The sequence below is a fragment of the Rutilus rutilus genome (assembly GCF_951802725.1).
Source record: "Rutilus rutilus genome assembly, chromosome: 8".
Classification (NCBI taxonomy): domain Eukaryota; kingdom Metazoa; phylum Chordata; class Actinopteri; order Cypriniformes; family Leuciscidae; genus Rutilus; species Rutilus rutilus.
Window position 1 is genome coordinate 26,665,924 of NC_140222.1, and position 26,787 is coordinate 26,692,710.

Consider the following 26,787-nt stretch of genomic DNA (forward strand, 5'->3'; position numbering starts at 1 on the left):
GATTTAATAAAAAATTATAATAATTTTGTACTAAAATGTTAATACTGGCAAATATTTCAGTTCCCAAAAATATAACCATTTTAAATAATTAACCAAAAAACACAAACTCAGAACATCTGAACATTTTATTTTTTGCTTTGTTAATAAAGTTTGAACTGTAATATGTTCCTTTCTTTAGGTACATGTAGAAAACAATTTCTTTAAGAAACAGTCAAAAGGCACATTTTGTTTTTACAATATATACAGTTGGATCTAAATTATAAATAGGCCTATAGAAAATGACAAAAGCATAACCAATAAGAACACAGGAATAAAACGGTTCAAGATACATAGTCAGTAGCATGTTTTTTTTTCTTTTTTTCATAGCAATAAATTACGTAAATTGATATAAAAGCGAAGCCAATAAATCGAGATGTTTACAGTATTGAACATTCCCATAAGGGTCAAGAGCAAACAAACTTGGCAGCACTGGATCACACACACAAGACAGAAACTCATTTATGCTGTTTTAGTGCAAATCATACACAGAGCGAGTCAATTGGATTTCTAATTACTAACAAAGGGTTAAATTTGACTTTGTCCCACTTTCATGGCTTCATCGTATAGTGCTTTGGTTGCATAAGATGCTTTATTAGAATGCATAACAGAAACTTAAGTCCCGTGTTCATCTTTCTCATTGGCTGTTTTTGGGGAGGCACTGAGAAAACGGACTATGCGGATCACTTGTAAGGTTAAAACTATTAGATGCACTAAATATTATGGAACAATTAATCAAATATAATGGGAATTACACGCTGAGTGTGTAACAACTATTTGCATGAGAGAAACTACGAATAATTTCACACAAAAAGTTTCAAGTGCAAATGTGGCTGAAAGAATTTCCCTTAATGAAAAGAATAAAATAAGAAATTTGTGCAGAGAATAAGCAAGCAGTAAAGGATAAATAAATAATATTTGATCACTGACAGGATTTTACATACAATAATCGTATCTTTACGCAGACGTTAGACATTTGGAAATGTTATATATATATATATATATATAAAACATCTTTAACTAATTGTTCATGAATTTCATTCTGAGATAGGGAATGGTTTTAACACCGTAGAGCTATGAAGTTAATATTTGGGTTTCAGTTCAATTTTGCAGTGAACATATTTAAGAATGTATCATTTGTATCAAGAACGAAGATAAACTGAAATATATTCAACCATCCAGTGCAGCAGTAAAGAACAGAGCAAAACTTTAACAAAACTAAATTTTGCTTTGAATTGTGTCATTTCGCTTGCCTGCCAGATTGTCTTCTGTCTGCACAATTACAAATATCATAGTATCGTTAAAACATAAAATAAAAACAATAATATAAAACACGTCCCTTTAAAATTAAATACAAATAATCAAGTAATTCTTATAGACGTTACAAAGATTTAAAATATAACATTTCTTTTTAATTAATTAACTTATTAAATAAAGGGCTTAAATTCAGCTAGATAAAAGTTGTGTTGCCCTTTCTTGACTGTACCCTGGATGCGTTTTACATCGGATCAAACTTTTGTTTCCACACCGGATCGTATATCTTAAGGTCACAGTGAAAAGATTGTACTATTACAGGGATTAAGTGTGACTAAAGCCCTTTTGGGATCAACCAATCAGTCAGCGAATAGATTGTTACCGTTTTGCGTTACACTGCGAGACGGGGGACAGCAGGACAGACTGTTCTATTTTAGAACAACAGAGAGACAGCTGCACAGGTAAGTGATCTGTAGGTAGACACGCTCTCCTACTAGCACACTGTTTCAAGGCCTGATAAATAAAGGCAATAAATACATTACAAACATCTGCACAGTGACAGTACAGGAGTATGTGTTTACGTCTACATTCCACTGTATGTTCCAAAGGCACATTTCGACAGTAGCCTGTTCACTTGCTCCTCAGGAAAAGTGTTTTGTCTAACAGAAGTTCATCATGGAAATGTAAAGCTGATGATTGTCCAATGCAAAACAAAGCTTAAGCTCCTTGCCGAAGCAAACTTTGTGGTACGTCTTGCATATGTGAGGTTTGTACTTCAGCTGGGCCCACACGGAATCTTTGGCCACAAAAATGATACGAGAGGGAAAAAAAAAAAAAAAGATACCTGTGGCACCAGTTCCTCACGCCGGAACATTGGCAGAACCCTTTGAAGAACCTCTAGGCACACTCTTAAATGAGGAGTCAAGAATGCTCCACGAGGAACAACTCTGAAGACAATTGACCCCTTTATAAAAGAACATCTTTAAGGCATTTAAAGAGGACTCAAAAGAACATCTGAGGTTCTCCAGAGGGTTCATCCAGTGATGAACCAAAAGGGTACCTTAAATATCGTTTTATTCCCGCATGAGGAAAATCTTAAGGAACTTAAGCAAAATATCCTGTTCGATGTGGTACGATATAACTTACACAAACCTTACGTCATTTTCTGACTTGAGCTTGAACAATTTTTGGTAAATCAAATCTCTTTAAAGTCCCAGGGTATAAAATTCAGGATGTTGAAACTGGGATGACCACCTCGATAACTATCATGAAGTTCTGGCATGCAGTTTCAAGACAAACTGTGTAGGGATCATCCTTGACTCGAGAACAGAGCAAACACCGAACTTCCCCCATCTTGTGAAGCAGAATCTCATGCTTGTGGGTCCGAGGCCAGAGGTGGAGCATGGCGCCGACAGTGGTCAGACTACAGCCCTGAGTGTGTGCGTTTACTGGAGACTACCACAAGCAGCGTCTCACTCGGGTTGTTGGTACTGAATGACGGAGTAGGGTTGTTCTGTTCCACTTTGCAGCATGCTGTTCAAAACTTCCCGTGCGTTTATATTGGCTTCAGAGTTGCAGTGGCTGTTCGGTAACGGGAGCATGTGCTGGTCTGTAGGGGGGAGAGAGACTTGCGACAAAGAGGAAGATGAGGACGGTGTGAGCGGCGTTGGAGTGAATTGGGACATTGAAGAAGGGAAGGAACTTGACAAGACCATGGGTACCGACAAAGGTGCATCTGAGGTGGAAGAGGCAGGGTTATTTTGGCTAGGGGTTGTCATAAATGAGTTCAAGGACAGTATCATGTCAAACAGGTCAGTGTCCTGTGCTGTACTGCTTTCATGTGTGGACTGGCTCTCCTGCTGTGGTTGTTGCTGCTGCTGCTCCTGAATAAATGCTTCAAGGTAGTCATCCACTGAAGGTTCGGGTGGCCCAGTAAGGTTGTCTACACTCAGTCCAGTTTGAGTGCTAACTTGGGAGGAGGGAGAGGTATTGTGAACTGTCAGGTCCAGGATTTCCTCCAAGGGGTTTTTTAGGGAAGGAAACGGGGTGAAGGAGATGCTAGGAGCTTGCAAAGACGGGGCGAAGAAATTTGACAAGAACTCTTGACGCTGACGCTGCACCATCAGTCTCTGCTGTTCCTCAGCCTGACGCTGCTCTTGCGCTTGCTGCTCCTTCTCTTGGCGTCGCTGCTTCACCTCGGCATCCATCTTCAGCAACTCCTGACGCACCTTTGACACGCAGGTCTCTGGGATTTTTATACCTAGGTGAAAGAAAGAACAATGATTACAAGATGCCGACTTCCCTAGAACGATTGGAATGGTGTCCTAGCAGGGTCAGAACCTACAACCTTTTGATTATCAGTCCAGAGCATCACAATCTGCTAGTTAGGAAATCCTCAAGTAGAGTCAACAGGTTAACTCACCAACTTGTTTGTTGCTGTCTTTGGTCTTGAGGCGAACAATTTGTAGAATGCTGGTGCTGGTGACATCAGCGACCACATCAGACACACGCTTCCACACACGGAGTAGAGCACCGCACAACATGTGGTACTGACGCAACCGAGTGCCCATTATACACTCCTGACCCTCCTCTATCTTCTTGCATCTCCCGTTCCTGCAAAAAACATGCATACACATTAGATTCTCTGAGCTCAGTTTGGCTAGTACCAAGTCAGAAGCTGGGACAGTCTCTTTTCTCACCAGTTAGCATGGCTACATTTCCTGAAGGAGAAAGTGAACTGGTTTTCCCAGCTATCCTGTGCCTCCTCTGGTGTGACCTGAAGCAAGGGTAGAAAACATCACTCAGACAGTGTCATAAACCCATAATGCTCACTAGATGGCAGCAGAGAGGTTTTTCACAGCAGCTCTACAGGTGTCACGTTCAGGAAGGTCTCTTTTTTCCAATAATTTTATTTAGAGATTATTTCATGTATGGTGATGAGGTTGAACACACCTTGCGGTATTTTTGTTTAAGTTTATCAAGGCTTTCCATTTGGGCCTGCTTGCCAATGTTTGGTTTGTAGATGATCATGTTGTCCTCCCGGCCCTGCACAGCTAGCAGCACGCATGGGTAGTTACCTCTTAACTGCAAAAGAGACAGGCACCAACATGTTCAACATCAGACAACTAAGGAAGAACTCTAATTACACATGAACCCTCCTTCACCCTTGAACAGGAAGGTTCTTCCAAGCAACCATCTTTCCTGTGTTACTAAAAGGAAACTATATGCAAATTTAGAAAGAAGAGTTATTTTTTCCCCTCTATGCCCAAATACTCACTTTATGGGATAAGTAGAAACCTTCATCCGGGTTGCTGAGATTTTGGACCCTCTGAAGAGCCTCCAACCAAGGCATCCCTCTATCTACACTTATCTGCGCAACAAAACAAACATTTCTGTCAGAGATAATGTTTGTCAAACTTGTCCAAATGGTTGGACAGGTGTCCAACATGTTCTGCCTATGCTTGGATCCAAAATTTATGCAAAACAGAAAGTTCACAGAGTGTGGTTTATTCTCGCTCAAGGAAGTACTTAACGGCTGGGAAACTAGTTCCCATTGGGTAAGCCGTCAAAAATAAACGTTGCTCTTGGTGAAAGAGATAGCGTGTCACGCATGAAACTCCTGTGCCTTAGGCATGTTTTCTGAGCTCTCAGCCGTTAAAGAGCTGGTTTGTAATAACCTCATCATTAAAGAATCAGTTCAACTTGGTGTGTCTTCAACTTTCATGCACACTTCTTAAAAAGACGGACCTTATACAGGATAACTTGACCATCTTGAGGATTTCCCGCAGTCAGAAACTTCTCCTGTGTCTCCTCATAGATCTGATCATTGCCTGGAGCCAGATCTGAGAGAAAGCAGATACTTGGTTGTCACCTAAGCAGATCAATGAAACTTAAAGTACCACCCCACCAGAAGAAGTGCTGCTTACCCAGTATTCCCATATCATAATTGCCATCTTTCTTGTCCTTTTCGATCAAGTAGTCAAAATTGTCAGTGAAATACTGGAAGAGGGAGTTCTGTTTGTGTACCTCCAGGCCCAGTATCCGGTTGAGGAACTTGGTGATATTGCAGTCTGAAACCGAGAGGAGTCACATGGTCAGGGCAAATATGTGGATGTGTGCCCTGTGATGAAATGTACGATATGACTCTTGTGGAAACCTCACCTTTTTCAGTGTTGATTCCCAACCGTGATTGACTGCAGAGCATGCCTACGTCCACCATACCGTGCTTCATGTCTAAGATAAGGAGGCATTGGTGGCTTTGGTGAGATCAATGTTCTAGCTGATCCACATCTTAAGAGAGCAATGCAAAAATAGAGCCCATTTACCACTGAAGAACTTGGCGTCGCCACCAGGATAGTCCTTTGGAGGGGGTACCTTGCTTTCGATCTGACCAAGGATGGTTTTGGTAATCTTATCTAGAGCTTTGGTGCCATACTGTGTAGAAAAGCCGAAATAGACCACGGGTTAGTACATGACTTATTTGAGTATTTTCTTAACAGTGTTACTGTCCTATTTGAAACAGTTACTCACTTTATTTTCAAAGTTGTATTTGCTCAGGTCTCTAGACTCTGTGGCCCTCCTGTCACCATGAGTCAGAGCTCCCTGTGAAAAGCAAACACATAGATTAGAAATGTCAGCACCAGAGAAGAGATGTATGTGTATGACGTGTAAGAGTATGTGACGGAATGGAAGTGTACGGAATGGAAGTACGGAATGGAAGTGGAACAAAACCTTTTTTTTTTAAAGTCGGAACTAGGGATGTGCCCAAAGCCGATTACTATGTTTGGAAAAGAAATGACGCATTCTACAGAGCCCCTATAGACATAGTGATGGGAAAAAATACGTAAAATACGGGTAATTATTTTTGCGGGTATCAGGGAGCTGCAATCAATATGTGGGGAGTATATAGGGAGTAGCAGTCATCTCTTTTTACTATCTTCACATGACAAGTGAAATCTAATGTACTGTAATGTAACCAACTACTCCAGCAAGCCTAACCATGTCCCTTTTGGGGCTCCGTAGAATGCGTTACTCGTTTTCCATGCCTTTCCGAATTTGAATTTGGGCTTTGGGCACATCTCTAGTTGGAATATCTCTCATTACATTATCACTCCATTATAACCATAAGACATGAATGGCCCATAATTCACCACATGTTAAACACAGTGTGTATGAACCATTTGCAGTCAGAAAAGAATAGGAGTTTGCATACCAGGCTTTCCAGCCTCTTTGCCACAATGGACGCAAATCGTCGCTCGCCTGCCAGTTCAGAGATAAGGAAGACATACTCTGGAGCTGTGACCTGGTTGGAACGATGAGTGCGACCTGAAGAACACAAAGGGTTGTCAGTTAGAGGTTGTGGTACGGTTGCACTCTTTATGGGAAGAGAGTTTTGATGACAAGGTCAGAGGTTGGTAGACATGAGTTAATGCTACTCACCAAACTGCTGGATGGCCCTGTCCGCACTCCAAGGCAGCTCCAGGGTCATGTGAACCCTTCGACGCTGGTTCTTCACCCTTCTGTCGGCCTGAAGTGAGATGCCTGAACTGGCCGCTTCTGATATTATGGCTACCACCTGAATGGAGTAAGGCAAAACATTTTACTGAATGCACAAAAGAAATCGAAGTCTAAAGTTAGCAGATTTCCTTGTTGAGACTTTCTCTCACCTTCTCTCCATTCATGAAGCGATCTTTCTCTTTGATGTTGATTTGGTCGATGGTGTGGCCCTGCTCAGCGCGGGACTCATATTGGACAGTGCCGTCAGACCGACGCACCACTCGGCCTTTACGTCCCGTCATCTGGGCGCATACACAAAGCATGTTTAGCGCTTTAACACAACCTTGTTTTTTTGTTTTTGAGGTATAACAATCCTTGGACCACTAGAACAAATACATAAATAATAACCTCTGACACTTTTTCTGGACCTCCAAATTTATCGATGAGCTCATCCAGTGTGTTGAGTGGTAGTTCTTTTCCCAGCTCAGCGATCTTGTTGAGAAGCCCTTTTTTCATTTCCTCTAAGCGTGCTTAGGAAGAAATAGAGCAAAAAAACTATAGCATACACTTACATTAAAGGATAAATGGAGATAATATAAGTTGCACAATAAAATAACCATTCAACATACCCATTTGATAGCTAGTTTGATCGACAAAAATGACATCATCACTGTTGTCTTGGACCGAGTCAGGCGAGGAGTTGGAGTCACTGTCCAAGGCGTCAGACTCGGTGCTGCTGTCATCGCTGATGTTGATAACTCCAACTACATCAGTGCCGTGTCGGGGTTGCTTTGGCTGTCGGCCCCGTGGCTTACCTGCAGGAGAACGTTCAATCAAACCATGAGGCAGAAAGCAAAGACAGGGCAACGTATGGACAACTTTACTAGTGTGCGACACAACTCACGTTTCCTCTTGTTCACCGCTCCTTTTTCTCTCCTCTGCTTCTCTGATGGAAAGTGTTTGAGGACTAGAGACTGAAACACACCCCTGAGAAACCACAAACACGTTATTGTGTTAAGGCAGAAAATTTGTTTTTGTGTAATTGGGATTGGCTTAAGGAAGTGGTTCTTATCAAATAACACTTATGCTTAAGTTTCAGAATGATACATGGACTGTGAGATGACCACGGTAATACAAATATTGAGAAATCTTTCTATCATTCTGAAACTGCAAGAGCACTACTCTGGAAAGAAGTAGTCATAAGGTGGCCGTATATTTAAGAAAGGTTTCAATGATCCCCAAAATTCACTTACTCAGCAGCAGACACAAATCTGTCTAAGCGTCCGTCGTTTTCATCAAGGACTTCTCTGGTTCGAGCCTCACCTGTTGACTGCAGACCAATCACAACACACTAGAGAGAAGAAAGAGAGAGTGTAAATGCCCACTGCAACAAATAATGTTTCATTAGAAAGAGTTCAGGCTCTCTAATGTGACTGACCTTTCCTGCTTTTAACTCCTTTTTGGCCAGTTCCACCAGGCAGCGCACCTTGGCAGCAATGCAGAGGTATTTAAAGAAACGCTGGTGGGATGACCAAAACTGACCCCACAGGGACTTCCTGGAGCTCATGCAGAGCTCGTCAGCAGCCTGCATGAACACAGCCAAAGCTTCCGCCCACTGCAGAGGAGATTGTGTCAGATGTGTACACAGCATAATTTCCCATTTTACAGACCAGTTCAGGTACTTGATTTGCTGTACTACATTTAAAGGTAAGGGTTCACTCAAAAATGACAATTCGGTCATCATTTACTCTCACTCACCCATATATCCTGGCCAAGTGAATGGGGACTGGAGGTATCAAGCTCCAATATTTAAAAAAATGCACTTGTATGGTAAAAGTGGTTCATATTACAATTGCGCTGTATTCAATGTCTTCTGAAGCCATTCGATAGTTTTGAGTGATGAACAGTCTGAAATTTAGCCATTGTTATTGAAAATCTTGCCCTCTGCTGTAGCTTGGTCATTTCAGGGGAAGATTATCAGTAATGGATACATTTTCAGTTTAATAATGGTTTTGTATGGCTTCAGAAGGTTTGGTAATATATCTGCTAACTTTTATGATAGCTTAATGGTAAAATGTTGTTGTTTTGGGGCTTAACAGCCCTAGTCCCAATTCACTTTCATTGTATGGAAAAGTGAAGCCAGGATGATTTTTTTGGGTGAACTATTTCTATAGACTTTTTAAAAAAGAAATTAATACTTTTATTTAGCAAGGATGCATTAAATGGATAAAAAGTGAGTGTTAAGACAATGTTACAAAAGATTTCTATTTCAAATAAATGCTATTCATTTAAACTTTCTATTCACCAAAGAATCCAAAAAAAAAAAAAAATCTCCTCTGAACTCACAAGTTTAGCAGCATTGTTGTACACAAGTTTGAAATCATCATCCAAGCTGATCTCTTCTATGTGGAATGAAACTCCTGAGAAGCTGAGTTGGCGTGCAATGTACATCCCGCTGACCTTCATATCCATTGCAACGATCTCCATTGCCCCCACGCCCCTATAAATGAAAAGTACATTCAGATTTCATATAAAAAAAGAATATTAGTTTTCATATTTGCCAGCAACAAGTTCGTGGTCCTATACAAACCTCTTCTCAATGGTGTGGAGGAAGTCCTCAAAGGTTCTGAAGGGGGTTCCCTCTCCCCAGATTCCCAGACGGCTCATGTAGATCATGTTCTTTGGCTCTGAGGCACCTGAGAAACACAAGAGTCCTTCACTTTAAACCTCTGGCATAATATGGGGTACTGCAAGTGTTCTGCAGTGCAGAGACTCACCTGTGGCACTGGCGTACACCACTCTGGCCAACGGCAACTTGTTCTGCAGATCCAGCACGGCCTTGCCCATCTTTGTGGACGAAGCATTTTTGGCTTTGTGGCATTCATCAAATATAATCTATGAGTCGCTTGTGGTCAAGGGTAAAGCCAACTTTATGTTCACCTTCGTTTTTTTACAGAGGATTGTAAAAAAAAAAAAAAAAAAAACTGGGGGTGAAAACAGACCCTCACAGACGTCCACAGATAACTTCTGAAGTTATAAGAAAATAAAACAATTCTACAAAATATATTTTAAGAGTAAGAAATAAAAATGGTTTAACACAATATTATAATATAAATAAACATAAAAAATGATATATATTTGTTATAAATATATTTTAAATAAATAAAATAATAAAATAAATAAAATACACCACTACTGCTGACTTAAAACAATATTACTGCAAAAAGTTATATACAAAGAAAAAATTACTGAATGATATTGATAGAATGATATCCTAATTCTGGCAAGAAAAAAACATTTAGAAAATGATATAATAATATAAAATATATATATATATATTTTCCATCTATTTTTCAATTTTATATATATTCCAGATAAAATTGTAATTAATATTAATATTTTAATAAGTATAATATTTTAGAGTGAAAATTTATAATATTATTGTTATTATATAATATAATAAAAATGCTTTTATTTTGCAAGGGGTAAGGGCAACAAAAAGTTATGAACAAAGCTATGTTATGAACATAACTCTATAGAGGGTAAAGGATACAACTCCATCAAAACCCGGCTCACACCAATCTAGGATCTGCTTTAGACGCGTTCGGTGTTGGCCGCCTGCCTGACTCTCCCCAATCAGTGCTGAGTAGGTCGCAAACAGGACCCCTTCTGAGGTAGCGGTGTCTCCATACTTTATCTGCACGGAAAACAGTTACAGTTAGACACAGAGCAGAGCTATGGGGAAAGTCTGTGAGAATGAGCTACACTGGAAATGTAATCTCCATCAACAGGGCTGCCATATTGAGCCACGCAGTAATAGTGACCTTATTCAAGGCATGCACTTGTATATTGGGTGCATTGATGTCTTGGAGATCTCTCTCTGCGTCATATTTCAGGTCATTGGAGACGCTGAACCTGGAGGAGAGATGAGAAGGATGAGGCAACTGATCCAGAGTCTGTGTTTGATGTGGGAGAGTCAATGGTGTGGGTTTTACAGGGCTTGATGATGCTGGAGATGGCTTACCATAGTGATTTCTTTCTTCCCTTGGAGTAGTTTTCTAAAATGATGCCAGCCACTGTGCGGCCTTTGCCCACTCCGGCGCCGTCCCCGATGAGGAAGCCGGCCCGCTGGTTGTTCTGCAGAATCACTTCATGTTGCTGTAGTGTTATAAAGAAGACTATATTAATGGCCTGTTTGTACCAAGTATGATGAGAAAGTAAAAAATATTTGCAGACAAAGAGTCTGAAGCTGATTTTACGATGGCTTTATGATGGAGGGTTTTGTGAGAAACAGAAAAGCCAACGCTGAACTGAATGATACTGTAGAACTTTTAAAACATAGTATAAAATTAAAAGAATAAAAAGAACATTCACCTGAATGTATGAAAATAATCAAACAAGTTTGTTTTAATTAACTGTTTTACTTTAATTCATTCCAAATTATTAACATTTGATGGTTATTAAATGCATTATATTTCGCATTAATTAAAGTCTCAGGGGGTAGTGCAGGATCTAAACAATTGAATTTTTTTTGTAAATAGCCTCAAAATAATTTATGAAACTAGACATTAGATATTTTGGCCTCTATGTGAGAGTTCACATAGGAAGAGTTCAGTCCGTTACATTCTTTCAATTTGTTGTTGTGCATGTTGTTTTTAAAAAACAGTGGGAAAAGAAAGGCAAAGTTTGTTCAGGGGTACCTGGCAGGCATAGATAATGGCCTCCAGCTGCAAAGCAGAGAGCAGGCCGCCATTTATGGTGGCCTCTGGGATGGACAGGGTGTAGGTGATATCTGGAGGAGGTACGCTAGATAAAGTGTTGGTTTCGACCACTCGGTCTGGGTGGGATTTTCCTATCTTGGCTGAGGCGGCAAAAACAGAGAGCAAAAACATTATGAATCTTCTAGTGATTAATAGCCAAGAAATGTGTACAAAAAAACCCAAAACAACGCTCACATTTAGAGGGTCTGTAGTCTGCATAGGTGTCAACATGACCCAGCTCTTCAGCTTCCTCCACCTCGACTTCCTCTTCCTCTTCTAGCTGTGTTGGGGGTCTCTGTGTAAACGCGTGATAAGATTAAAATAGAGAAGGAAAAACAGAAAGAGAAACAAAGACATAATTCGCTGTTTGACTGAACTGTTGATTGAGACTTGCCTGATAACTTCCTATGGGTGGTGTATTTATTATAGCAGCGATGTCATCCAAAGACTTTGAACCTTGAAACCTGTTAGAATTCACCTGATGAGGAACAAGAGAAAAAAAAGAAAGAAAAAAAAAGTTAAAGTCAACAGAAAGATCACATGCTTTACTATAAGAGTAAATGTTCAGTTCGTGGGTGTGTCACTCACAGGTGTGGTTTCTGCTACTATGCTAATAATAGTAATTCAACACAAATGCCAAAAAACACATTGGTTGGAATTAGCCTTACCTCCTGGACTGATGTTGGTGTTTTGATGTCCCATATCGTGGGTACATTGGATGTCACATCAGTCCTGAGGATATCAGTATTGGTGTATACGGATAAGGAGTCGGTCGTAGGGGAGAAGATCGGTAGATCATCTAGACAAGAGAGGTCCTGATAGAAAAGAAAACAAGAACAATTTACCAATTAGTTTAATTGCCAACATGGTCCAAAGTAACGCAAAAGATTTCATGGAAACTAAGGGTGCGGGAAATTTTGCACGCAAACAAGTCATAGAGTAAATGCATAGAGATGTATGAAGCACAACCAACGTGAGCGAAATCTGTTAATGTTTTCGTCCTGATGTAAAACTCAGATGGAATGACTGGATTTCGCCTACAAAATCTGGCCGAGCAACGGTAAATGTGAACACACCTTAGGGATGACTTCATAAAATATCTGTCTTTGAAACACACGTCAATGCTAGGTCTGAATGTGGTGGAGATTGCGGAACATTCAAAACAAATTATGGAGTTATCCGGTTTCGCCATAAAGAAACATATAATTAAGATCAGATCAGATGGCTGTGAAATGTATTCACAGTAAATATACCTTAAACCACTGAACCCACAATCTAATTAACACATTGTTATTAAGCGGATGAAGTGCAGAGATGGTATGTCGCAGGCAACACTACATCATTATAATCTGGATTTGGTTTAAAGGACAATGCACTCAGCTAATCAGAGGCTTTTGTAGTAAAACTGGTGTTGCAAGCTAGTGGAATGTGTGAGGGATCTGAAGGGGCCTGAGACGCTCCCCATACAGCCAAGATTTTCCAAGAACCCTTCACTGTTCGAGGAAAACCAGCGAATGGTAAACAACTAGGAACTGGAGGGTGGCCAGGAGCCGTGGTATTCGATCCATTTCATTAATGGGAACAATTTCTAAAAGTTAGGAAGAAAAGAGTCAGACTGAAGTAGACACCAAAATAAGCTGTTTATAATCTAAAATAAGTTCAAATTCAGGATTGAGCTGATGCAGTCTTACAGTATATCACAATGCCTTTTCTTCACAATTTGTATTTAACTTTAGATACCTGTATTCTTTTTGCACTCATGTGCATAAAATTGCTGATAATGTGCATGGGGCATTTCAGAGATGCTGGGAAACGTGACTTTGGTGCAATATGAAAGTGTGCATGTTGTTTGTGATGTTAGCTGGGTCATGGCAGTTTTGTGCTTGATTGCATGCTCTTTCAGAAGTTTTGTCAGAAGCCATGAATTCAAAGTCATTGTACTTCCTCTATACTTGATTATGGAGATAATAAACAGATTGAAAGCAGTGACATGAAACTGAGAGTGGAAAACACGACCATGCATCGTTTCTTTTTTATCTATGATCTCATTCATTATTCATTCATTACTATTTAAAAAAAAATTAAATTCAAAGAACAAAATGTTGCATTTACTGTAACAGTGTCAACCAGCTTTTAGTAAGTTCACATCAAAATAAGTTGACTGTTTAAGCAACAGTGTTTCAGTCTCCAGGCAGTGGCTAAGTCGTCTTTCCACATTCAAATGTTGTTGCTCATTGATTTCATTGTGATGGGAAGGATGCTTGTGGAAGACAGAATGACTTGACAACGGAGAAAAACACATTTATGCCCATATATAGAATGGCAACGTTCCACCAAGGACCTGATCTAGACCATCTCCGCTCTACTTCCACTGAAAACCCAGGAAATGCTCAATTCAGTAGTGACAGCACTTCAGAAAGCGCTGCCAGAAACATCAGTGGGGGATTCTGAAACCTGAGGTTTCAGAATGCCCATTTAAACTGATCAAACGGCTGGGGTCGTCATTTGCTATCAGAATCATGTTGTAACGTATTTTGTGCTTCCTTTGATCTTCTGAGGACACGTTTGCAGAGCACTGCCAAACGGAACAAAGAGATCCCAGAAGTGAACTTTTTTCCCCCAATGAAAGAACAAAAAAAACAAACATAAAACTTCTGCAATTCTCTAAGTGAAATGACTTCGGATATTGCTTAGCAACTGGCAACAGCAGAATTTGACTTTGTACATTCTCGGGCAACCACAAGGAACAAGGCGAGACTTCCTGGAAGGCCAGGCCACCTCCTCTCTCCACTCCTTTTTCTCCACTGCTGAGCCAGCAAACAGGGATTCCCCCGCTTCAGGATGACGGAGTGGCAATTTTACTGAAATGTGTTTGCTTAAATCGAACAGCAAAAACTAAAATGCTGAAACTAAAAAAATGAGAAGGAAAGCAAGAAATGAGAAACATTTAACCGTTTAAAATACTTGACAAAGGTAAATGTAACGTTCACACAGAATATGTAGATGAAGGAATTCAGTCCACCCACCACTGAGTGGCCTTACATGAACTCAGTGACATCAGCTGAATAAGACCATCTTTTGTTTCTGAGCGAGGATGGATGTTTGCCAGACTAAATCGAGTCCTTTCACATGATCACGAGGTAAAACAGCATGTACATAAACAGTAACAGTTCCACCCTTAAGGTTTGAGGGTCACTTTCATTGTCCCAGTGAAATCCATCATTGTTCTCTGGCTTCTTTGATCTTTCATTATACTTATGTGGAGCTGTAACAACTAACCGATTGTTCAAATAATCAACAACAAATTTTAGCATGCTTAAGTCGAGTCTTTGCACATTTGATCACTTGCACTTGATCAGTGATGCCATGTGGTAAAACATTTCCATGAAGGAAAACACATTTACTGTCATATCCTTATGCATATTGCAATATGCAAAACAGTGCGGTCTAACAGCCAGTGACCTATTAAATTAGGCTTTTGTTAAATACTTCATAGTCAATCAATCATAGGCTACGTACAGTCAAGCCTGTATTCTCTTACCAGTAACCACATTAGCTACAGTGACCAAAGTAATATCAAACACTTTTGACGAGTTCATCCGTCAAATCCACGCGTAGAACACAAAACTGACGGGAGCCGCTCCGGTGGAGAACAGTGACTAGATCTAAAACCTTCAGATAAATGACCGAAAACCACACATGGACGGTAGACGCGCGTTTGTGCAGCACAGAGCGGCTCTCTTGCACTGTGTGACGTGATGGGCAACTAGTTGTCCAGTCCGGTTCCATTCACACTGCAAGGGTTTTCTGAAATTTACAGGATGATTTTGGTTATAGAATGCGGTGTCACTCCCGTAAATAACCAAACTGTGTGTGAATGTAACCGTATTAAGGACTCGCATACATGACTGACAACCGTATTCTGTTGCGGTGTGTTAAACATTTAATTTAGTTGTTACTTGAAACTAAATGTCATATTCTGATGTTACTTCATGACCAATGTCTCTTAACATGCTCACTTGTGCACTTACAGGAACACAATGTTGTCGCAAAGGAGGCACTTATACGGAGGAAAATCCTTGCATTTGTTTTCTATGCATTGTAAATCCCACCACGGTTTTCGTCCACAGGGCAGGCTAACCTGAACTCCATAACTTGCAGTCACCAAGAAAAATCACTTTCCAGCATTGTGAACGGACAATTTCAGTTTGGTATGGTTTTTAGATGCGGTGCTCTGTAAAACCATGGCTTCTTTGAAGCATGCTGAATTGTCTGTTTGGGTTGGGGCGAGCTGGGCAAAGATGGTAGAGTCTCCTAAAGCTTTTTTTTTTCCATTCGGCAGGCACCACCATGCATTGTCAGCATAAACATTTAACAACCAAAAGCTGTAAATGACACGAAAATGACAAAAAATAACCTAGAAGAGTTTTGAAAATCATTGCCAGGGGGGAAATATACACAAACCCGGTAGAGATGAGCTGGCAGCGCTCGACTGTGGGGACCACCAGAAATGCATCATTTACTGTAAGCCTGCGCAATTGTTTCCTGTATGAAATATAAGGAAAAATGTGCACCTGCAAAACAAGCTTGGTGGCCGCAGCCTTGTGTAAGATGAGTAAAGCTGGTGTGTACAAGAGAGAGAAAACACACAGAAACATCTGACACTCCCGTACTGTAATAAAGCCTCATTATTACGACAATGTGTCAGGTTACACCACAGCATGACACTTACTGAACCTTCCCAACAAGCACTGACGGGAAAACTGCAGACAAGCCTAAAGCGTCACTGCCAGATTATCACATCAAGCTTCCTGATGGGTTTTATGTCCTATTTATTTCATTTAGTTAGGAGAGAGATTAAGATCAAGGAAATAGATAAGAAAAAAAAAAGAAGAAGGCAAAGGACAGGAGAAAATTAAAGAAAGACAGAAGACAAATGACCGCAAGAAAGAAAGCATGTAAATGGAAAGAAATACCAGGCAAACGGAAAGAAGAAAGGGCAAATGGCCTAAAGAAAGAAAAAAGAACGAACAAATAAAATGGCGAATGAAAGAATGAATGAAGGAAAGGAAAGAGAGGGAGAGAGGAAGAAAGAATGAAAGAAAGAGCAGACAAACAACCAAAATATTGGACGAACAAGCAATGGAAACGAACAAGAAAAGATGACCTAAAAAAAAAAAGAATGAACAAACAAAAGAACATATGCAAACCTAAAGAAAGCGAAAACAGACGAATTAAAAAAAGAACGTTCAAACGAAACAGACAAATTAAAGAACGGACAAGCAAAAGAACAGACAAAACAACTGAACGAAAGAAACAAAAACAAAAAATTAGGAAAGGTGCAAGAAAGAAGACTGTACAAAAGGAAGATGTGGTTCATGTCATGCAGCGCTGCAGGTCGTCGGTTTGGGAAGCGAAGGCTCAATGTGCCTTAACAGCATTTTACATCACACTGTTCCCGTAAAACACAAGTGTCGCCCTGCCACAGGCCCAAAATAGAGCTCCAAACCTCTTTGAAATCAGACAATTCATGATGACCGAAATAAAGGGAAGTGCCCTCCAGTACAAATTCATGCAACACAGGACATTCTCATCTAAGATTCATTCTACAACTGAGAGATCTGTGTGCACTACAAAAAAAAAAAAAAAGGTGCAAAAATCATGTCAAATTTCTAAATCTTTGGCTGTGGTTCGTCCACTTCCTGAGATCGACGCAATCATTAATGCTTTTTAACAGCAATGAGATTTCAAAACTAGTGCAAAGACTAATGCAAAAACAAAAAGGAACGAAAAAAAGAAAGAGCGCTAATACAAATTTGAGCCAAATCCAAAAAGTCACCTGCGTCCACCTCTTCCTGGAAACCAGCAGTGGTGTTTGTCATGCGTAGTGTTACTATCATTGTAATCAGTATGATGCTCTAAATACAAAATTGAATGCAAAAGAAGAATCTAGAAACTCTCACATATTTGTAAAATATATATAATTTATATAAAAACACATAATATTATAAGGATGTAAAAAGTACATACTAAAATTAGTTAAGAAAAAAGATTTATGTTTAAAATACATATAAAGATTAGGTTAATTATACAATTAAAATAAAGAAAATATCTAAATAACTCTATAAAAATATAATAAAAGGTATGTTATTGAGAAAAATGCATTATATAGATAAATATATTGGCAAGGCTGGAAAACATATAAATTGTTATTGTTTGTCATGCTGACGAGATGACTGCAAACAAATGCAGGCAATAAACACCCATCATTAAAAATGACAAAATGATGCCAGTCATTATAGTTTACAGCCCAGCGACAGAACGCAGATCTTCAGACAAAAAAAGTGACGAGGAAATCATTTTTTTATCTTTTCAAGGAAATAATTTGAGGGAAGAAAGCAGAGCACTAGCCAACGTCTTTCCTCAGGGCAATAAAACCTGACTTTCTCACCCCGCAACCTCATATATTTCTGATAAAAGTGATCAAAATGCTAACAAGGATCATACTGAAGATATTTACGTGCTCTACCTTGGGCGGAGGACGTCCCAGCTGTGCGTAAAACTTAGTCCAAAACTGCATGAGTGACATGAGTCCAGTCACTATCATTCACCTCCTGGAAACAACAGATCCTTTCCATGTGCTGGAGAAAGAACCGGCACGCTCACAGCTGCAACATTCCCAAAGTCAGATGGGCGGAAAGAATAACAACTCTCTCGCCGGCACAACAGGTACGTTTCAAGGCTCTAGAGAGACCCCTGTGCCCTTCCTAGTAAAAGAGGAGTGACAGGTATGTGCATGGAGGTTTACTCATATTGATTGTGGTTTAGTTCCTCAATGCTAAAGGTGGTTGAGAGGGGAGGGGAGCTGAGCGAGGGGGAGGGGAGGGGAGGAGCTTTCAGGAAATGATGCTTTTGTTGGTAAGTGACTAGAGTTACTGGCAGTCAGGCCCTCTTTACAGTACATGGTGTAACTCAACCGCATTCGTAGTGTAAACAGTGCAGCGCTACGGTTCTCCAGAGCGCTGTGGTGGCTGCACTGGATCTGTTTAACGCTGGCAGATCATTATTTAATGATTATCATGTTTAGTGGCTCCCAGCTGAGCGCATTTATTTCAGGCTGTGCCCTTTTGTGTTCATCGCTCATGAATGGAAAACAATCAGGCTGATACGTTTCGCGTCAAAGCGGACCAGTTAACAAAGTCATATTTTTAGGTCTGGTTTTAAACGCACCATAGATGCTAAATGAATTCATATCCAATTGGCTGGTTTCCCAAAACGCACCAGACTGGAATAAACACCTGCTTGGGTTTCTTACGGGAAAAAAAAAAAAACCCATCAGGCCATCTGAGCGGGCCTAATCAGTTTGGAGTCCCGCGATGGCTCGTAATAGAAATCGATGTCTTGTGGAAAGTAGCCAGTGACTGGTAGCCCCGACGACAGAACGGCGCCTTGATGTGGTGTCATTGTTGTGAATAGACACGGACAGACTGGGAATCAGTATTACAGAGATATCCGTAAACATGACTCACTGATTATTAACTTTCAATACAGTTAATATCCTTCCATTGAGGGGGAGGTATGAGAAAGATGTGCCATTATTTGACAGTATGAACTTGCGTGTTCAAACTTTACAAAAATTGTGGATATTATAATGTTATAGCATTAGGTATTATGAACTAACAATTTATTGTGGTTAGAATGATGTTCCAAAAGCAAAATCTAACAGAAAACTCTAGAAACTATCAATAAAAAATATTTTGTTACAAAACAAAATTAATTCACATAGTATTTAATGTATTTAAAATATTTTAGCTTGATAATGTTTTTTTATTTAATAATTTGTATTTTAAGGGTTTTATGGTACTACATTATATTTATGCAGTAGTTATAATCCATTTATTCACTTTTTGAGCATAGACCTGAAAATTAAATTTCCAACTTAAACTCTCATAAATCTTGAATGCTTTAGAGCACAGACTTTTGATCTCTTTTCAAAGACGATATGTGGCAAATTATCGCTGAAGTGAAAAAAGTAAAAAAAAAGTTGAAAGGTATGAAAAATGCACAAATACAATTCAAATTTTTTATATGAAATATATATTTTCAAAAACATGTTTTACTCTAAAACTGTAAGAAAATCAAAGCCATAAATCTAAACAAGTTGTGTTCCAAATTTGAGCTTGATATCTCAAAGAATGAGCTTTCAGTAAGATTTTTGGGTACCAAACATTTCCACGAGATGAAATTAATTTCCATTAATTTCCATTTTTGACCGCGAGGAGCACAAGTGTGGCTATTTTCTTCAGGACCATTTAACCTTTTCAAATCATGTTCATGATTTTATTTGATTTTTGCCCAAAACCTTTTTTTTTTTTTGTCAAAAATGACCGAACAGCACCAGAGGGTTCAAATTTTATAAAATACATAAAAATATGACAAATTTGAGAAATATATATATATATATCCATGGCAAGTGGAGACTTTTTTAACTGGGTATGCTGGTTATGTCAAAAATGCACCAGGTGCATGTTGGTTTATAATAAGCGCGTTCACTCTAGACAGTGTGTTAGCTGCTCAGTTACTTACTCTCATGACACATGGCAACACAGCTAGAAGTTTCCTAATATATTTGACCATTTATTAAAAGTAGCCTACATTTACCTGTTGATGCCTTCACAAGCACCTGTAAAAGCTGTTATGTTGAGTTGAGGGGCGTTTGCAAAATATTCAGTATTTTTGTAATTCCTCTAGGTGGCACTAATGTGGCAGAAACTACATGCTTCACCTTTAAACGGTACGGCGCATCCGCCGACAAATAAGAAACACCATGGCAGGTGTCAATTTAAATGTCTGCCTTAATTTATTAAGAATTAAAAATAAGTATAATATAATAGTAGCTTATTATAAATAAAATATAAGTAAAAATATCATTAGAATAAATGCAAGTATAAAAAAATAAATAATTATTCTTTTAAAAAACAAGCTGAAATAATGCAAATGAATGACTTTAATAAATGCATAGACTATCGATTAACAACTTTGGATAGTTACAGTAGGTTTTCTTACAGTAGGTCTGTCTTTAACAGTTTAAGTTTTGGTAAAAAAAAAAAGTTCCTAAAAAAAAAAAAAAAAAAAAAATGAATACTATGAAAATAGAATCAGTTATTACTTTTTTCATTTGATTTAGTCTATCTAGTTTTGTATCAAATAAAACGTGATTTTCGTTGATCGATATCCGGCAGTACCAGCACCGCTTAGGCGAACGATTCGCGGACGGCTTTAGCACATGAAATCCCTCATATGCCAGCAAACCAATGAGAACGAGAGACAGTGATGACGATACATAACAACAGAGTGTAGGCGCCAAAGCTGTTGTGGATCCGCTTACCGAAACCCTCCGTAACTGGCACATTTGAAGAAAATTACCGTCGTTTGGCAAATAAATAAACGACTGAGAGTTACATACGCATTACTAACATTTTATCATGTAAGCTTTATGATACACCTTAAATAAGGGAATTTATAGTAATTCATAGTGTTAATACTAATTAGGGAATCCAGGAATGGCTTGGGTATCCAGATCATTCGCAGCTCATATGGAGTATATATATATATATTTTTTTTTTTTTACATGCGTTATATATACACAAAATACATGCATGTTAAAAAAAATATATATATATATATATTTAGTAAAATGTATGCTTTTTACACAGTGACCAATGCAAGGCTGGGAAGTACATAAAATTGTGATTGACATTAAATGATGCAATGAGGAAGATAAATCATCCTTCCTTGGAAGATGTATATAGGCAAAAGACTTCCAGTTAAGTCTAAATGGAGTAGGCTAAATTAACGACTGTACGTTTCCTCTAAAGTCCACTTATGGCAATACGGTTCTGGCAACCTACTCAAACATTTAAATTAATCTCTGTTCAAATGCTTTAAGTAGTTCGCGAGAAAAAAAAAGTCTTTCAAAAGACACTCCCAGAGACGACGAAAATGATGATGATGCATGCACTACAAAACGTGCCTGTGACAAGAGTATGCAAATGCATGTAGGTCGGTGAGCTTTGTGGTTGGCCCGTGGTTTCACATTCTCTTGTGTTGGTAGTGTTCAGGTAAGATCTCTTTAGTTGTTTTAGTTTGTAAAACACTGACTTCTTACATGCCCATCAAAGCTAAGAAAACAAGAGGAATGCTTCCACTCGAGAAACAGAGGCACTTTAGCTCATGAAAACGCCTCCTTTCTCCTTAAAAAGAATATTTTTAGCCAATCAGAAGCGAAATGCAGAGCTGTGCAAGAAAAAACAACAACTAACAGAAATAATAATCACTATTTAGCATTTGTAATGCACCTGCATTCATGACTAAATTTCGTATTATTTATAAATGCAGGTTGCATGCATGAGCGTGTACAGAATCAGAGCACTTTGTAGTTTAGCCGGAGACTCTTCATGCACTCGGCTGGGTTCAGGAGAACTCTGTGCTTTTGCACAGCTGCACACTTATGACTACAGTACACGTGACGGGTGACGACCAACAGAAAGAAGAAGAAGAAGAAAAAAAAGAAAAAAAAGAAAAAAAAAAAAAAGAAAAAAAGTTGATGCGAGATCAGACTGGGTGATCATTCACATCCCCTACCTAATGTCAATGTGGTTTAAATATTAAACAATAAAAAAAGAACCATGGAAAAGCATAAATTAATGCCAACAAACCCATAACTTCAAATACATAGAAATTTGTCCAGGCTAATACATCCATTGTCCAGGCTAACATGCAGCCTAAAATCTTTTTAGATAGATTATAAATATCCAATATGTATAAATATCATAATGCTGAAGAAAAACACTACAAAACATGATGCAGCATAATCATATATCCAATTTATAAAATATAGAATTTATACATTGATAAATTAACAATAATAAATAACAACAAATAAATTATACTATTATTATCAATTTAGTTTTAATGTATTTATCACAATGTATCAGTTATATCTATAATGTATCATATATATATATATATATATATATATATATATAAAAGTATAATTGATAAATAATATTAATAATACAACTAATACTATTATTAGTAGTATAATATAATAATAATAAAAATAATTAATTATTGCCAGGGAGAAAATAATTTGTATGAGTGTATGTGTGCTGTGTGTGTATGAATGTATGTGTTTATGTATGTATGTATGTGTGTATGTGTGTATCTGTGTGTGTGTGTGTGTGTGTGTGTGTGTGTGTGTGTGTGTGTGTGTGTGAGATATATATATATATATATATATATATATATATATATATATATATATATATACAAATTAATTTCTCCTTGGCAATAATATATATATATATATATATATATATATATATATATATATAGAGAGAGAGAGAGAGAGAGAGAGAGAGAGAGAGAGAGAGAGAGAGAGAGAGAGAGAGAGAGAGAGAGAGAGAGAGAGAGAGAGAGAGAGAGAGAGAGAGAGAGAGAGAGAGAAAGAGAGAGAGAGAGAGAGAAAATAAATAGATGGATAAACTAGTCAACATCACTCCTCAGTTGTTGGAAAACTAGAACCCATTATCACTAACCAAACATGTGCATCTTAAATAGTGCAACAAGTTGTGGGTGAGAGGCTAAAAGATGTGTGGTCTGTCTTTATTTTGATCGCACGGTCATACATCCTGTAAACAACGACTCGTGTCTAAACAAAAAGAGGAAATCCTGAGAGAGCTTCACATGATGAGGAACTACATCCTGAACAAGCTCACAGCTTTTTAAAGTTTATTTACAGATGGAGTCTGCCGAACTAGATTTGCACACACAATATGGAGATATTAGGCTGCACTCCTCTGGAGGGCTCGCTGTGCTCCGCGCTCTCTTACCATGACCTCATGAGGTCTATTTTCCTAGTGTCAGTGTGATGGAGAGTCTTCCCTAGCAGCAGTTGGGCACCATGACTGTGTGATCTCTTGAAGGCTAGCATGGCACTAACCACAAGAAAGGAGGTCTTACTCACCATCCACCTTCCTTGAGTCTGAATCACCCAGACATGTTAACATGCAACTGAACTAGACCGAAACCCCGACGTTAGCCAGAGCAGATGCTAGATTTCATTTGACACTAATAAAAATGTGCTTTTTATTTTTATGACCTTAGCATTGCTGATTAAACTCACAAAAGCATTAAATTTGGGTATTTGGATTTATTTCAGTTTTATTTTTAACTGTTTGTTACAATGAATCATTAAGACATTGAGAAACTTGGAGGAGGGACAAGTAAGACAAACATTTAAAACATTTATTTTTTATTTAAAGCCATTTACGCAATATGTATATATAAAATATTTACACAATTATTTGTTCAAAGAAATTATTCAAATGATTTTATATGATTTTCAACTTGATAAAAATATGATAATTAATCATAATAAAATGGTCAAAATTAATTATAAAATTACAATACTATTTTTATTTATATAATAAAGAAATATTTTGAATATTGGAAATACTGAAAACTGAATGATTTAAAATTGATATACTGTATCGTATATTCAAAATAATATAATAATAACTAATAAACATGTACAATCTATATTTTTTATTGATAAAATATTTAATCAATATTTGTCAAGTTTAATATATCTAATAAATATAATTCAATGCATTTTTTTGATAGCTTTTTCATCCAGTCTGAATTCTTCACTTGATGTTTTGCTCTTACACAGGTGACGATATGCCTTAATATAGCTTTATTTAGTCTCCACCCCCCATTGAACCCATTGAGACTGAAATAGGTTTTATATCTATTTAGTCGCTGAGGTAATGTTCCTGTTACAAACACTCAAGTAAACTTAGCAATGGCGAGGCGGGAACCTGAAACCACTGCTTGAGCAATTCTGTTGCAGTGTCAAAGCGCGAGGCGATTACAGCGCTGCCAAAAAAACTTGTCGAAGGGTGGATCCAGATTTAATTCCCATTATGTTCCACTTATAGGTGGCAGGATTCAGGTCCAAATGTCATGGGAATAAGGTGTGACAACAGTGAAATTAATCATGTGTTTTTTAACAGACTTATGGTCCTGTTTGGGAGGCACCTTTATAGAAATAGAATTTTCATAGAAATGAAAGTGGAAGAATGAAGCATGGCAGACGGGGAACAGTGGCAGACGGGGAAAACCTGTTCAAAAACCTGTTTTATATTTAGAACAATATTTACATGAAGAGCTCCCTTTTGCTGATATGGTTCTTTGGGGTTAAGGTTTCTTGCACTTTCAAAATATTGTTCTTTACTCCAGCGAAAAAATATTGCTTTCATTACAAAACACGGGGATGTCATGAAACCTGTACAAGTGGTGACGGATACATTTGTGACAAAGTACCATAGAGTGCAACTGGACGCACTTATACGTTTATTTATTTTGTAAACTTACATGATAATACGGTTGCATTTTATATTGCATTTTTCATATATTTTTCATCTGTCCAACAAACTATATGTTTCAAGGGGTCATGACATGAGAAATCAAATTTGCCTTGATCTTTTGACATATAATGGCTTGTTTCCACCGAGCGGTACGGTACAGTACAGTACAGTACGGTACGCAATTATTTCCGTTTTGATTGTCAGAAGTTGTGAATGGTACCAAAATACCGAACTGTACCGTACCACTTTTTTGGGACCCTAGCACAGCAGTCCGGTACTAAAGGGTGGAGCTAGACTTACTGCAGAACGCTGATTGGTTGGCAGAGAATCATCACTCATCAACACAAGAGGCGCCATTTTTTAATATACAGTTGAAACACAATACCGTGAGAATGACGTCGATCACTACTTTCCGGCATACACCACGCCTATCAAGTAAGGGTACTGTTGGCAGTGGAAACGCAAGGCGGATCAGGGTTTACCGTCACGAATCGCACTGTACTGTACCGCTCGGTGGAAACGAGCCGTAAGAGTTCCTTGTATCACTAAAACATCCTGCCAGTTTCATTGCTTAAAACCTCCTCATTATAAACAAAGCATTTAATGACACGTTTTTGATATTGCGGAATCTGTGAAGTCACATGGGCAAATACTAGGGGTGTGACGAGATCTGGTGCCACGAGATCTCGCGAGACTAAAACATGACGAGATTTCTCGTTGAGTAAAAAAAGTTGTTAGGGAGCGTGAGGGTGAAATCAGCATAGAGTATGCCACCGCTACATTCATATTCACTGTCGTTTTGCTGTTTTTCATAAAAATAAAAACCATTGTAACCAACAAACTATTGTAAACGTCTACTCTGCTCATCCAGCACTGATCGTGTGACGATGGCGGAGGATTCGTTGCTCAACAGAGAGTCTGATAAATGTCTTGGGGGCGGTTTACACAGAATGCGTTTTTCCATTCCAATGCGCTACTTTTCCAATGTCTTTCTATGTAAACGCGCGCTAGACGGATGTGTATAATGTTGCGCTCGCGTCTTACATCTTTTGCAGCGTCTTGCGCATGACAGCATTCTAAAAACGCTGCGCTCAAGTTAAAATCAGTTCAACTTTTACAAAATGCGTCTCGAGACCTTGCGTTTTTTCCCCATCTCACGTTTTATAAAGCAAAAAACGCATTCTGTGTGAACGACCCCTTATCTTGTAGAATGCGCGCTCAGCACCTCCACTACGGAGTACGCGCGATCGCAAATTTGAAAGTGAAAGTAAAACTCGAGCTCCCTGATGAGCGCAAATTAGGCTGCAAACAATAGCATAAGTGTCTCGTCACAGCCCTAGCAAATACATTTGCATATGCCTTTAGAGCAAGAATCGACGAATAGTTACACATCATTGCACCATAGGCCCCGCCCACTGGCGTTCAGTTGCTTAATGGCTGACACTTGCCTACACTGGATGTGATCGTCATATCAAAAGCAAATAGAACCCATTATAATCACAGACACTGTCTACACTTGATATAGTATACAGATGTGCATTCAGTTTCTGACATACTCCACGTACTTGAGTCTGTCGACAACAGGACAAATGGAAGAGTGAATGAACGTTAGCTTTGACGCGTCCAGTTTGTAACTTCAGAGGATCCCAGCATCGGAAACAAGCGGATGGTTTACTTTAACGATGTCGCGGATTGCGTCGGAGGATTATATGTTTGTTCGGAGCATTTTGTTTTGTAAAGAGTTCGCAAAGAAACTTTTGTTGAAAAATTAAGCAGGTCCGACAGCAGCTGTAAGTAAACGATTTTAT

At 38.6% G+C, this 26,787-nt stretch overlaps 1 protein-coding gene across 2 annotated transcripts in view; it reads right to left on the reverse strand.

Moving 5' to 3' along the window:
* Positions 1–2,479: 2,479 nt before the first annotated feature.
* sbno2b (strawberry notch homolog 2b) overlaps positions 2,480–26,787 on the reverse strand; it is a 41,926-nt gene continuing 17,618 nt past the window's right edge. Inside the window, exons 1-29 of one of the 2 annotated variants that reach the window (XM_084417268.1) lie at positions 18,076–18,367; positions 12,215–12,361; positions 11,941–12,024; positions 11,742–11,841; positions 11,487–11,647; positions 10,811–10,944; positions 10,611–10,701; positions 10,340–10,483; positions 9,564–9,681; positions 9,377–9,482; positions 9,133–9,286; positions 8,225–8,401; positions 8,040–8,137; positions 7,691–7,773; positions 7,416–7,601; positions 7,195–7,316; positions 6,957–7,088; positions 6,730–6,865; positions 6,503–6,615; positions 5,821–5,892; positions 5,616–5,724; positions 5,452–5,523; positions 5,217–5,360; positions 5,038–5,132; positions 4,568–4,660; positions 4,243–4,374; positions 3,990–4,066; positions 3,713–3,903; positions 2,480–3,550 (exon numbers count right to left, since the gene is read on the reverse strand). In XM_084417268.1, coding sequence (XP_084273394.1) covers positions 2,763–3,550; positions 3,713–3,903; positions 3,990–4,066; positions 4,243–4,374; positions 4,568–4,660; positions 5,038–5,132; positions 5,217–5,360; positions 5,452–5,523; positions 5,616–5,724; positions 5,821–5,892; positions 6,503–6,615; positions 6,730–6,865; positions 6,957–7,088; positions 7,195–7,316; positions 7,416–7,601; positions 7,691–7,773; positions 8,040–8,137; positions 8,225–8,401; positions 9,133–9,286; positions 9,377–9,482; positions 9,564–9,681; positions 10,340–10,483; positions 10,611–10,701; positions 10,811–10,944; positions 11,487–11,647; positions 11,742–11,841; positions 11,941–12,024; positions 12,215–12,361; positions 18,076–18,153 — 4,137 coding nt within the window. In that variant the 5' untranslated portion in view covers positions 18,154–18,367 and the 3' untranslated portion in view covers positions 2,480–2,762. Of the gene's footprint in view, positions 3,551–3,712; positions 3,904–3,989; positions 4,067–4,242; positions 4,375–4,567; positions 4,661–5,037; positions 5,133–5,216; positions 5,361–5,451; positions 5,524–5,615; positions 5,725–5,820; positions 5,893–6,502; positions 6,616–6,729; positions 6,866–6,956; positions 7,089–7,194; positions 7,317–7,415; positions 7,602–7,690; positions 7,774–8,039; positions 8,138–8,224; positions 8,402–9,132; positions 9,287–9,376; positions 9,483–9,563; positions 9,682–10,339; positions 10,484–10,610; positions 10,702–10,810; positions 10,945–11,486; positions 11,648–11,741; positions 11,842–11,940; positions 12,025–12,214; positions 12,362–18,075; positions 18,368–26,787 lie in introns of those variants that run through there. The other variant, XM_084417267.1, reaches the window with a different exon arrangement.